This window comes from Pipistrellus hanaki, assembly GCF_964339955.1.
Source record: "Pipistrellus hanaki genome assembly, chromosome: 1".
Lineage (NCBI taxonomy): Eukaryota > Metazoa > Chordata > Mammalia > Chiroptera > Vespertilionidae > Pipistrellus > Pipistrellus hanaki.
Genome location: NC_140503.1, coordinates 50948572 through 50962000, shown reverse-complemented (window position 1 = coordinate 50962000; position 13429 = coordinate 50948572). Strand labels below are relative to the sequence as shown.

The window sequence follows — 13429 nt, the reverse complement described above, 5'->3', positions numbered from 1 at the left end:
CTAGCGCATGGAAAGATAAGACATCCCCTGAAAATAAGACCTAGTGCAACTTTGGGAGAAAAAATTAATATAAGACACTGTCTTATTTTCAGGGAAACAGGGTAGTTAATTATCCTTGAAGGAGATGTTGCTAAGGGAGTTGATCTAAGCTTGATAGAAAACAGGTTAAAATTAGAAAAGTCACTTATTAAAAGAAGAAACTACATTATCCAAATAAAGAAAAGAAACCGCCCTAGCTGGTTTGGCTCAATGGATAGAGTGTTGACCTGTGGAACAAAGAGTCCCAGGTTCAATACTGCTCAAAGGCATGTACCTCGGTTGCAGGCTCCTCCCTGGCCAGGCCCTGGTCAGGGCAGGTGCAGGATACAACCTATCGATGTGTTTCTCTCATATTGATGTTTCTCTTTCCCTCTCTCTATCACTCTCTCTCAAAATCAACGAAAAAATATCTTTGGGTGAGGGTAAAAAAAAAAGAAAAAAAGAAAAGAAACCACCTCAAACTCAATAGAGTTTGCTATTAAATTTTGAAACATTCTTGCAGAAAAGCAATCATTTTTTTGTTAATGTTGTTTTCTAGAAGATATGACTGATTGTCTAAACCTCACATTATCAAAGTAATTATAAAAAATGCCATCTAAAATATTTTTGAAGTTTGATATACTGTTTATTTTTATTTACTTGAGAGAGGGAGAGAGTGTTATATTAATTTGTTGATCCACTTATTTATGCATTCATTGGTTGTTTCTTGTATGTACTCTGACCAGAGATCAAACCCACAACTTTGGCGTATCAGGAAGATGCTCTAAGCAATCGAGACCAGCCATTAAAATCCTTATTAATGAAGGAAAAAAAGTGAGGAGTAAGGTAGCCTAAAAACAAAAAGAGATAGATAAACCCATTAAACTTTGAATTGGTACAGATTTTTATATTGCTTCTATTCTTCAGTATTTTATGATTTTTCTATAATGAACATTTATTACCAGTGTGAGGAAATAATGTTTATTCTGTACTAACTAGAGGCCAGATGCACAAAGATTCATGCAAGAATGGGCCTTCCTTCCCCTGGCTGTCAGCACTGCCTTTGCTCCAGCTGGAGCCGCCTTTTTGCTCCTGCCTAGAGCCAACTTTCCGCCTTCCCACGCTGCCCAGAGGCCCAGAGTGGCTGGGACAGTGTGAAACGCAAACGTCCCGCCCCACCCCTGGCCGCTCAGCACCTGCGTATGCAAATTAATCTGCCATTCTTGTTAGTTTAATTTGCATATTTGCTTCTGGCTGGGTGGTGTCACAAAGGTAAAGTCAATTTGCATCTTACTCTTTTATTAGTGTAGATTATGAAACATCAAACTTCTATAATAAAATTCATTGTGATACAGCTGTAGCCATGGTGCTTTTCCTAGCAAGTTCTGCTACTACCTGTGTTTCCCCGAAAATAAGACATCCTCCGAAAATAAGACCTAGCTCATGGAAAGATAAGACATCCCCTGAAAATAAGATCTAGCGCAACTTAGGGAGAAAACATTAATATAAGACACTGTCTTATTTCTGGGGAAACAGGGTATATATCACAAGTGGAACAGATATTCTCCATGCTCCTTTCTGGGTATTTTTATATGCAGGCTCTGGTATTTCCCAGTTCCATACTTTTCGGAAAATTACTTAACCTCTCTTAAGCTTTACCTTTCTTAACTATGAAATGAGAATGAAAGTAATCTATACCAGATATTTAAAATTATATGAGAATGTAGGTAAAGCACAGAACCTAACCAATAATAAACTCTCAATAAATATTTACCTACTGTCTCAAAAGCAATGTGCAATAATGTAAAAGATGTTGGCTCATAGAGTTTTCAGTAATGAAGCTGAATGTAGCTGGGAAAATGTCCAAGCTGGAGACAATGAAATCGTACGCTTAAATGTAGAAAAAAATACTTACTTTCAAAGAACTCAGTTTTTACATCACTGCTAACACCGTAATATTACAAACTAATGAATGTTATGCACTGGGAGAAGGGGAGGTCCCTCAGCCTGGCCTGCACCCTCTTGCAGTGAGCCCAGCTTCTGGCTGAGCAGCACGCCCCTCCTGTGGGAGCGCACTGACCACCAGTGGGAAGCTCTTGCGTTGAGTCTGCCCCTGGTGGTCATAGTGACCGGTCATCCACTGTTCAGTTGATTGCATATTAGCCTTTTATATATATATATATACATATATATATATATATATAGGGTTGCCTTATAAAAAGTATTAGATAGCATACCTCATGATTGATGACAGTCCAACCACAAGATGAATCACTGTCACTGGAGTTTTCAGCCATTTTTCAGGTCTATAAACACAAAAAACATTGACATGTTAGGCATAATTTATTTTTTAACATTTTTTTTTATTGCTTTCAGAGAGAAAGGGTGAGGGAGAGACAGAAATATCGATGAGAGAGCATCACAATTGGCTACCTTCTGCACACCCCTCAATGGGGAACAAGCCCACAACCCAGGCATGTGTCCTGATCAGGAATCGAACTATGACTTCCTGGTTCATAGTTCAGCCATGAAGCCATATCAGGAAGGTGGGCATATTTTTTTTTTAATTCTAAATATGTGACCTAAGTATGAAAAGTGACTTTCTCTCTCTCATTTGAAACTGAGACAACCTCGGTCTGAATTTACCATACAGGATATGACTGTATACCTGAATAAATATAACCAAACTTTTAAAACAAGGAGATCCTCCTAAACTGGAAATAGTCTAGACAGCAAATATTTCAATTGAAATTAAAATGGGATGGAGAAGGGGTTTGGGAGCAGAAATTGGTTAGAATCTGATGTCACTGGCAATAACCTAGACCTAGTCCAAAACCCACATACATTTGTCTCTACCTGGTTAGTTCTTCCCTTTCTTTTTTTTCTTTGTAATATATTTTATTGATTTTTTACTGAGAGGGAGAGAGGGATAGAGAGTTAGAAACATCGATGAGAGAGAATCATTGATCAGCTGCCTCTTGCACACCCCCTACTGGGGATGTGCCCGCAACCAAGGTACATGCCCTTGACCAGAATCGAACCTGGGACCTTTCAGTCCTCAGGCCGACGCTCTATCCATTGAGCCAAGCCGGTTTTGGCCTCCCCTTTCTTTCTGAAACTCCTATTTAACCTGTTAACTGGGGAGTTCCCTTTTTAATTACGCAACGTACAATGGCGCATACTCTTTCACTAGGACGTGTCAGTACGTCACACCCAGCGGACGTAATTTTATATTATTATTTTATTTATTTATACTTAATTAAAATAAATGAAATATATATTTTTTCGTTTATTTATATATAAAGCACAAAGGAAAATACAAAATTACAAACAAATAGAAAGAATACCAAAAAAAAATGGAAACATCGAATTAAAAAATTATAAATTTTACAAACAATTATAAAGATTACAGCAGAAGCCGGTTTGGCTCAGCGGTAGAGCATCGGTCTGCGGACTGAAAGGTCCCAGGTTCGATTCTGGCCAAGGGCATGTACATTGGTTGCGGGCACATCTCCGGTAGGGGGTGTGCAAGAGGCATCTGGTCGATGTTTCTCTCTCATCGATGTTTCTAGCTCTCTATCTCTCTCCCTTCCTCTCTGTAAGAAAATCAATAAAATATATTTAAAAAAAAAAAAAAAGATTACAAAAAATATATACCGTCCCTCTCAGGGCGCAACATATATTTCAAGGATGTATTCATATGTCCTACCTGTTCCCGATAGTGTTTATGTTTGACGTATTTATAGGTCGCGCTTGGTTAACAGGTTAAACTTCAAATCTGCCCAGCTGGTGTGGCTCAGTGGTTGAGCATCAACCTATGAATCAGGAGGTCATGGATCGATTCCTGGTCAGGGTAAATGCCCAGGTGGAGGGCTCCATCCCCAATAGGGGGTATGCAGGAAACAGCCAATTGATGGTTCTCTCTCATCACTGATGTTTCTATCTCCACCCCAAGAAAAAATAAAGTATCTATATATAAAAGCCTAAGCAACTGAACGACAAATTGACCAGTCACTATGACACGCACTGACCACCAGTGCGTGTCATAGTGACTTAAGAGAACAAAATCATTACAGAACAAAAGCAAAGGCAGTACCTCAGAAATGTCAGAATGGCTATCATCAACAAATCAACAAATAACTGTTGGGAACCCTCCTACAGCATAGGTGGGACTGTGAATTTGTGCAGCCACTCTGAAAAATAGTATGGAGGTTCCCCAAAAAAATTAAAAATAGCGTTTCCTTAAGAACCAGCAATACCACTTCAGATATTTATCCTGAGAAAACAAAAACACTAATTTGAAAAGACATATGAACCCCTATACAATAGCAAAGGCATGGAAGCAATCTTAAGTATCCATCCATAGACAACTGTATCAAGATAGTGTGGAACATATATACAACAGAATATTATCTGGCCATAAAAAAGAATGAAAAAATGCCATTTCTGACATGGATGGGCTTAGAGGGTATTATGCTAGGTGAAATAAGTCAAACAGAGAAAGACAAATACTATATGATTTCACTTATATGTGGAATCCAAAAAAACAACAAAACAAATGACTAAACAAAACAGAAACAGACCCATAGATGTATAGAACAAGCTGATGGTTACCAAAGGGAAGGGAGATTTAAAAAATAAGTATTTTAAAGTAAAATGATTTTAAAATCTTACTATCAAAAGTTTTAGAGTATTATTTTAAAACTAGTGCCTTAATTAAAGGAAATTAATTAGAAGAAATATTTTAATATCGCTATTCACCCTTTCTCTATAATACAAGTGTCAACCAAATTCACGATCAACAATGAGACTGAAACATATGCGTGCAAATAGCGCCAGTGAGAGCTTTATATAGTATATAATAAAAGCCTAATATGCAAATTGTTCAACCCGGAGTTTGACTGCTCTCTTTGACATGCACTGATCACCAGGGGGCGGTGCAGAACATGGCGGGCATTGGTGATGCAGTGCTAGCAGTAGGCAGCAGTGGAGGCACTGCCGGCCGCAATGGGTCCCAACTACAGCAGGACCATGGTGGGATGGTGAAGCAGGTAAGCAGGGTCATACTGCAGACAGCAAGCAACCAGCAGCACTGCAGGCACCTGGCTGGGATGGGGAATTGGGGGTGGGTGGTGGCAGCTAACCTCCCACAGCACCCTGGTGGGGGCTGTGACTTCTCGCCAGCTACTTGGGGGCAGGGGTGATGGGGACGAAGGAGCAGTGAGAAGAATGCGGGGTGTCCACTGAACTCACTCTCACTCCCCCTGCTACCCTCCCCAGGGATGCCGCCAGGGCTCATACACTGGGGAAGCCCCCAAGCTGAGGTGCAAGGAGCCTGCCCTGTCACACACCCGCACAGCATCTTCCGGGTGAACCAGGTCAGTGCATGTCATAGCAACTGGTCAGAGCATATTAGCCTTTCATTTATATATATATATATATATATATATATATATATATATATATATATATATATATGGATCATCAGTTGAAAATATTACCTTTTAGTAACTTATGAATTTTTAGATTTGATAAATATGTAAACTTAATGTGTTTTTAATGGTGTATTTCTTTTTTTAATATTTATTGATTTTAGAAGATGAGAAGAGGGAGGGAGGGAAAGAGGGAGAGAGGGAGGGAGGGGGAAAAAGACAGACAGTGATTTGTTGTTCCACTTATATATGCATTCATTGATTGATTCTTATATGTGCCCTGATAATGGACTAAACCTGCAACCTTGGTTTATAGGCAGACAGAGCTATCCAGCCAGGGCTGTGTATTTCATTTCTATAGGAGCATTAAACTGTACAGATTGCAAATCAATGATTGGCTAAATATTTACTTACCAGCTAGACTGAAAGTAATCATGTTGGACAAGTAAATAAATAACGTATCTTTTTAACAAGTTCACAATTATGTATTTATTACACAAGCTCTTCCACAATAGCTCCAGGGAACTGTTACAGATCCTGCTTAAACTATGTTTATTCTAACAACCAAACCATACACAGCCATGAGACTAATATGAAACACTTGAAGGAAACAAACCAACATGAGTCATAGTATTGCTTTTACTACCTTCTTAAGAAGAGAATAAATGATTAAAACAAAAAACAACACTGTCTGAAAAGACCAGGAAAACCTAAAGAAATTAACTTATCATGGGATATTTGATTGCTGTATCAATGAGGAAATAAAATACTATGATTATATAAAGTTATATATAAGTTAAATATAAATTATATATATAACTGATTTTTAAAAAGCATCAACCTGTTAAAATTCCTGAAGTCCTATAGCCCTTTACTTATTGAGCACCAATTGTACACAAGGCTCTGTTCTTGGCTGTGGAAATAAGAGAACAAGACAAAGTCTCAGCCCTCATCGGGTTTTTAAAAAAGCAAAGGCGGAAAAAGTTAAAGAATATAAAAATTTTAAGAAAGGCAATTATTCTAGCATGAGTTGAGTATTATAAGAACAAATCTGAATCTTTTAAAAGGCACATATTAAGATGGGGTAGCAACTAAAGGGCACCTACACCTATGGGCTGCAAGGAACCAGTGCAATAGTCCATGATAAAAGGGAGCATGTACATTTAACCAGTATTGACAAAGGAGGGGTTAAACGAGAAAGGGAAGGGTTAGGAGAAATTTGAGAAGATGGGAAAAGATTTTTTTAAAGATAATTAAATAACCAATACAGTCAGTGCAGGTTTCTGGTAAAGTGACTGGGTAACTGGAAAAACCTTTCTCTATGGAACATAAAGTAGATCTGACTTTCGCATAAATGAAAGTGGCTGAAGCCTAGAGCATTCTTCACCATGTGAAAGCTTCTCTCCTGCCCTTTGCATACCCCTTCTTCGAACCTCTTCTAGTAGCCTATATTCTCACTGTTCCTCCATAACTCACCCCTAAGACCTGGATGCTTTATTTTCTTATAACCTTCCAAAACTTCTGAGTTGCCAGGCACAATCAGGAATATTTAATATGTGTATATCTCCTGTCCTTATCTAGGTAATTTCCACTTAAACAGTTCTTTTAAACAGGTAGTTCCTAGCTTTTGCTTTGTAACAAAATAATAGCTCAGACGATTAAATAAACAGAACCACTTCAAAAGAAAGTTAAATAAAATTGCTAAATTGGGACAGCTTTAGCATATTTAAATTTCTCAAATCAAAGATCCCAATTTGATTCTTTGTTTAAAGTCTTGGAAGAAGGACAAACTTGACATCTAGCCCAAATAAGAAAAAAAATTCTTACTGGCCATAACACCAAAGAAAGAGTTTGGTGTTAAACAAAATTCCGTCATACTATAGAACCATTTTAATTCAGCCATTCTCAAAAAGTTGCACGTGCTGCGATTAAAGCAAAACTTAAAAAGTAACTTTCTGAGTCCCACCCTAGAGGCACTGATTCTGAAAACTACCATTGTAAGTGATCTTCCTAAAATCTCACATCATTCCTTAGAAATGTTAAGCTTCAGCCGAAACCGGTTTGGCTCAGTGGATAGAACGTCGGTCTGCGGACTGAAAGGTCCCAGGTTCAATTCTGTTCAAGGACATATACCTTGGTTGCTGGCACATCCCCAGTAAGAGATGTGCAGGAGGCAGCTGATCGATGTTTCTCTCTCATCGATGTTTCTAGCTCTCTATCCCTCTCCCTTCCTCTCTGTAAAAAAATCAATTATATTTATTTATTTATTTATTTATTTATTTATTTTTAATGTTAAGCTTTTAGCCCAAGACGATTTGGCTCAGTGGTTGGAGTGCTGGCCTGCAGACTGAAGGGTCCTGGGTTTGATTCTGGTCAAGGGCACATGTCTGGGTTGTGGGCTCAAACCCCAGTGGGGGGTGTGCAAGAAGCAGCTGGTCAATGATTCTCTCTCATTATTGTTTCTCTCTCTCTCTTTTCCTCTCCCTTCCTCTCTGAAATCAACTTTAAAATTTTTTTTTAAATGTTAAGCTTTTGCCCAGCCAGCAAGGCTCAGTGGTCAAGGGTCAGCCTATGAACCAGGATATCACTGTTCGATTCCCAGTGTGGGGCATGCAGGAATAGCCAATGTGTGTGTGCGCGTGTATATATATATATATATATATATATATATATATATATATATATGTGTGTGTGTGTGTGTGTGTGTATATATATATTTATTTATTTATTTATTTATTTATTTGCATGTTGGAGGCATGAATTCGTGCACAAGTGGGGTCCTGCCGGCTTTCCCCAATGGGGGCCAACTGGGGCAGGGCCAGCTGGCAGGAAGGACTGCAGAAGGTTGGCTGGCCAGTCCTGCTCCCAATCCGGTTATTCCAGAAGCTTTTATATATATACATACATATATGTATGATATTTTAAAATTATTCCAGTGGCTTTTATATATACATATACGTATATGTATGACAGATATTGTAAAATTAAGCTTTCAGTTACAGTCTACAAGATAATGCCCAAAGGTGTGAAGTATCATTTGGTTTTATCTCTAGCATCTTGTCTTCTCTCCAGCAAACCCCTTTTCCCCTCAGACTTTTCAACTCCTCTAAAAGACTTGGCTTTCAGTTTAACTCTAGGGCTTTTGCATACTCCCCACCCCTTATCTCAACCCAAATACTGTGCCTATTGCTTCCCATCTCAGCTAATACATCATTTATTTGTGAACCATCCCCTGACTTCAGTCCCAAAGACTACAGCAGTTTCCCTAATCTACTAAAAATGGAATGTTGGACTGCAATTGCTTATTTACCTGCCTGTTATACATATACTAGAGGCCCGGTGCACGAAATTCGTGCATGGGGAGTGTGTGTGTGTGTGTGTGTGTGTGTCCTTTCCAATCTGGGATCCTTCTCACAATCCAGGAGAGCTGGCTTCCAACTGTTTGCCTGCCTACCTGCCTGATTACCCCTAAACACTTCTGCCTGCCAGCATGATCACCCCCTAACCACTCCCCTGCCAGCCTGATCAATGCCTAACTGCTCCTCTTCCAGCCTGATTGCCCCTAACTGCCCTCTCTTGCCAGACTGGCCACCCCTAACTGTCCTCCCCTGCTGGCCCAGTCACTCCTAACTGCCCTTCCTTGCCAGCCTGGTTGCCCCCAACTATCCTCCCCTGCTGGCCATCTTGTGTCCACATGGGGGCAGCCACCTTTGACCACATGGAGGCAGCCATCTTGTGTGTTGTAGTGATGGTCAATTTGCATATCACCATTTTATTATATAGGATTCCCAAAACAGCACAGCACTTGACACATATTAGGCACTCAATAAAGGTAAACAGATTTCTTGAGTGATGTGGTCCAATTCCAAATTGTTCCTCAAGGAACTCAAAATTCTGGAGGTATCCTGAAGTTCCTTTCCCATTAATTTGACCATAAGTAAATGCATAAACCCTTCTGCATTTAAGGGCTTTACAATAATAATTATAGATCCTAAGACCTTAGTTTTTTACTGAAACTAAAAGTTACATAAGATTTTGAGGAAAGGAATAGAACGCTCACTCTGGCTTCCTTCCTGAGACAATACTATGGAAGGATAAAGATAGAGGCAGGAAGACATTTGCAAAACTACTACAATAATTCAGATGAGAGAGGATGGTGGTTTGGAACTGGTTTGGCAGCAGTGAAGACAGTGGCCAGATTATATATCGGGTCTAGTAATAATTAATGTCATTTTTAAACATTCATTTAAAATCTTGCTTGGTGTTGACTTGTATTGACATAACCTTCAAACACGTGGTATCTACAGAACGTGTGAAGTGCAATTAAACAAGTTTTGCTTGAAAAAGTTTGTGTTTGGTTTGGTTTTTGTTGCAAAACTAGGGCTAAGAAGATGGCGGATGAAGAGCATATTCGGCACTGCATGCTTTACGAGTTCCAATTAGGAAGAAAAGCAAGTGAGGCTGCAAAAAACATCTGTAGTGCTCTTGGTCAAGATGCAGTTAGCGCCAGAAAATGCCAGCGTTGGTTTGAGAAATTTCGAGAGGGAAATTTTTCGTTAGATGACAAGAGTGGTCGAGGCCGTGTGTCCAATTTTGATCAAGAAGCTCTTCAAGCTCTTTTGGTGCAAAATCCTCAAATTACCCAACAAGAGCTTGCGACAACTTTAAATTGTTCACAAAAAACAATTTCCAATCAATTGCGTGCACTTGGCAAAGTCCAAAAGTTTGGAAAATGGGTTCCTCATGAGTTGACCGACAGCAACCATAATCGAAGAGTCACAATTTGCAGTTCGCTCCTCTCTCGTCAAAACCCTTTGCCGTTTTTAGAGCAAATTGTTACCGGAGATGAAGAATGGGTGCTGTATGTTAATTTGAAAAGGCGGCCTCAATGGTTGGACAAAAATGAGGCTCCGCAGCCCACGCCAAAACCTGACTTGCATGCGAAAAAAGTGATGTTGTGTGTTTGGTGGAATTTTAAAGGAATTCTTCATTATGAACTTTTACCATCTAACCAAACCATTACAAGTGCAGTGTATAGTGCCCAATTGGAAAGGTTAGCCCAAGCTTTAAGAGAAAAAGAACCCGCGCTGATTAATCGGAAGGGCGTAATTCTTCACCACGATAACACATGACCGCATACTGCAAGAATCACTGCTGAAAAACTGTGCCAGTTGGAATGGGAAGTTCTCCCTCAACCTGCATATTCTCCTGATATTGCCCCTTCCGATTACCATTTGTTTCGTTCTTTGCAAAACTTTCTTCTTGGAAAAAAATTTAATAATGAAGAATGCCTCAAAAATGCATTGACCGAATTTTTTGCATCAAAATCACAAGAATTTTACAACAGAGGGATTAAAATGCTTCCTGAGCGTTGGGCACAAGTAGTAGAAAACAACGGCAACTATATTGTTGATTAAATTTTGTTGTATTGTTTAAATAAATTCGATTTAAAAAAAAAGTATTAGAAAACGACATTAATTATTACTAGACCTAATATACCTAATATACAGAAGTGGGGGGGGGGGAAGTCCCTGCGTCTTATGGTCCAAATATAGCCTACACATATACTGTAAAAAAAAAGTGTTTTTACTTGGCCGGCTCTGTGTGGTCTCTGTGTGCTTGCCCGGCTCTAAAATGGTTCTAAATGCTGCTGTTTACTTTACAGGGTTGATTACATGTGTTTATGACTGTGATGTTGGGTTTTAATGCACATAAAATATTTTAGGACACTGTTTCAGAATCTTTTTTTCTTCATTTCCCTTCTCTAAAAACTGGTGCGTCTTATGGTCCGAAAAATACGGTATATATATTTTAAAAGGTAGAGTCAACAGTGCCTCCTGATGTACTGAATAATGGGTAAGAGGAACAACTCTTGGCCTAAATAAATACAAGAATTGAGACAGGAAGACTTCAAAAGCAGTAAATCATAAAAGGAAAATTGGTAAATCAGTTTGGGCCACGTTAAATTTGAGACGGCTATTAACACATCCAAATGGAAACAGCAAGTAGGCTGAATTTAGGAAACAGTTATGGGCCAAAGATATAATTTTAAAACAATTTAGGTGGTAGTTGTTAAAACTGACAACACAGCAACAATATTAATTTTACCTATAAAGTATAACCTAAGAGAATATTACCTGACATGATGGTGCCCTACATCATTCCTGGGTAGCTACATTTTACTTTGGAAAAGGTAAGGTTTCCATCACTGTATCTTCTAGAATTAGACATGATGAGGAATAATAGGGGCATTGTTCTCCCAAAAGTCTAGAATTAGACATGATGAGGAATAATAGGGGTATTGTTCTCCCAAAAGTCTATAATTCCGATGAAAGACAACCAATGGGCTGACAGCAAAGGTCCCAAAAGTGCTGCGTACTATAAATGTGATCAAAGATGAGAGTCCGTCCAGATAGTTTTCAAGGACCTATTTCTATAATGTTTTTCAAAGGTTCTGAAACTTTCATCTCCCCACAAGGATATGAAAATGTCTACTCTAAACTGGACTTCATTTGAGAAAAGGAAGAAGATTCAATATACCAACTAATGAAAAATTTCAAATGTTCTTTCTGCTGGCCAGTACATGCCCTTGACCAGAATTGAACCTGAGACCCTTCAGTTCAAGAGCCGACACTCTATCCACTGAGCCAAACCGGTGAAGGCTATTTATTGATTTTTCTTAGAGAGAAAAATATCGCTTTGTTGTTCCACTTATTTATGCATTCATTGGTTGATTCTTTTATGTGCCCTGACAGGGGAATCAAACCCCCTTAGCATATGGGGATGGTACATAGCCAATTGAGTTACACTGTCAGGGAAAAATAACCTTTTTTTAATAAAAATTTTTAAAAATGAAAAGACAAATTCAATTTTAAGTATAGTGAATGACTGATACAAATCAAATCATCTTCCAGATGATCAGTTTCTTCAAGGAATTCATATTAAAACACTAGAGACCGGTGCACAATTCGTGCACGGGGGGCTGAGGGGAATGGGTGTGTGTCCCTCAGTCGAGCCTGCACCCTCTCCAATCTGGGACCCCTCGAGGGATGTCCTACTGCCTGGGATGGGGCCTAAATGGGCAGTCGGACATCCCTCTCACAATCCAGGACTGCTGGCTTTCAATCACTTGCCTGCCTGCCTTCCTGATTGTCCCTAACCGCTTCTGCCTGCCAGCCTGATCATCCCCTAATGACTCTTGTCAGCCTGATCGATGCCTAACTGTTCCTCTGCCAGCCCAAATGCCCTCAACTGCCCTCCCCTGCAGGCCTGGGTCCCCCCTATCTGCCCTCCTCTGCCAGTCAGGTCACCCCTAACAGCCCTCCCCTACATGCCTGATCACCCCAAATGCCCTCCCTTGCAGGCCTGGTCCCTCCCAGTTGCCTTCCCCTGCTGGCCATCTTGTGTCCACATGGGGGCAGCCATCTTGTGTGTTGGAGTGATGGTCAATTTGCATATTACCTCTTTATTATATTGGAGTATTTACAATCTTAGATATCAATGGAGACCTGATAGAGAAAAGACTTGGGGCTTTCCTCAATTCAGTACTTCTGGCATCATGATGTGGGTCCTATAGTTATCCTGCCTCCTCGTTATATTCGTCATGTAAGTGGATGCAAAGATAACCTATCTATAGTAAGCAGGCTCACCTACTTCTAATGGAGTGGAATACCATTTTAAACACTGCAATCTATCACTAAAGATAGGCATCTGGAAAGAAATCTTGCACAGGAGCAGTAATTTCATTTTATTCATGCCCAGGATACTGTTACATACAACAGATAAACTTTTTGATCTAGAAAATAAACTCTGCAAGAAGTGAGTCAACATACAATTTCTTCATGAGTTTCCTTCTATGATGCAACATCCTTCAAACTGGGAAACAAAAGCAACTATTGAAGATAAAAGCACCCCGTCTACCTCAGCCTGAAAGAAGCCACACCTTTGGCAAAAAGTTTGAAATAAAGTGAGTAAAATTA

General features: G+C 39.5%; 1 protein-coding gene across 10 annotated transcripts in view; it reads right to left on the bottom strand.

Annotated features, from left to right (window-relative positions):
* Positions 1-13429, bottom strand: part of CCPG1 (cell cycle progression 1) — a 71262-nt gene that overhangs the window by 52290 nt on the left and 5543 nt on the right. For all 10 annotated transcript variants that reach the window (XR_014794354.1, XM_084876243.1, XM_084876236.1 and 7 more), the window contains exon 2: positions 2256-2324. Coding sequence is in view for 9 of the 10 variants with exons in the window: in XM_084876243.1 (XP_084732369.1) it covers positions 2256-2315 (60 nt within the window). In the remaining variant the exon portion in view is untranslated. The remainder of the gene's footprint in view (positions 1-2255; positions 2325-13429) is intronic.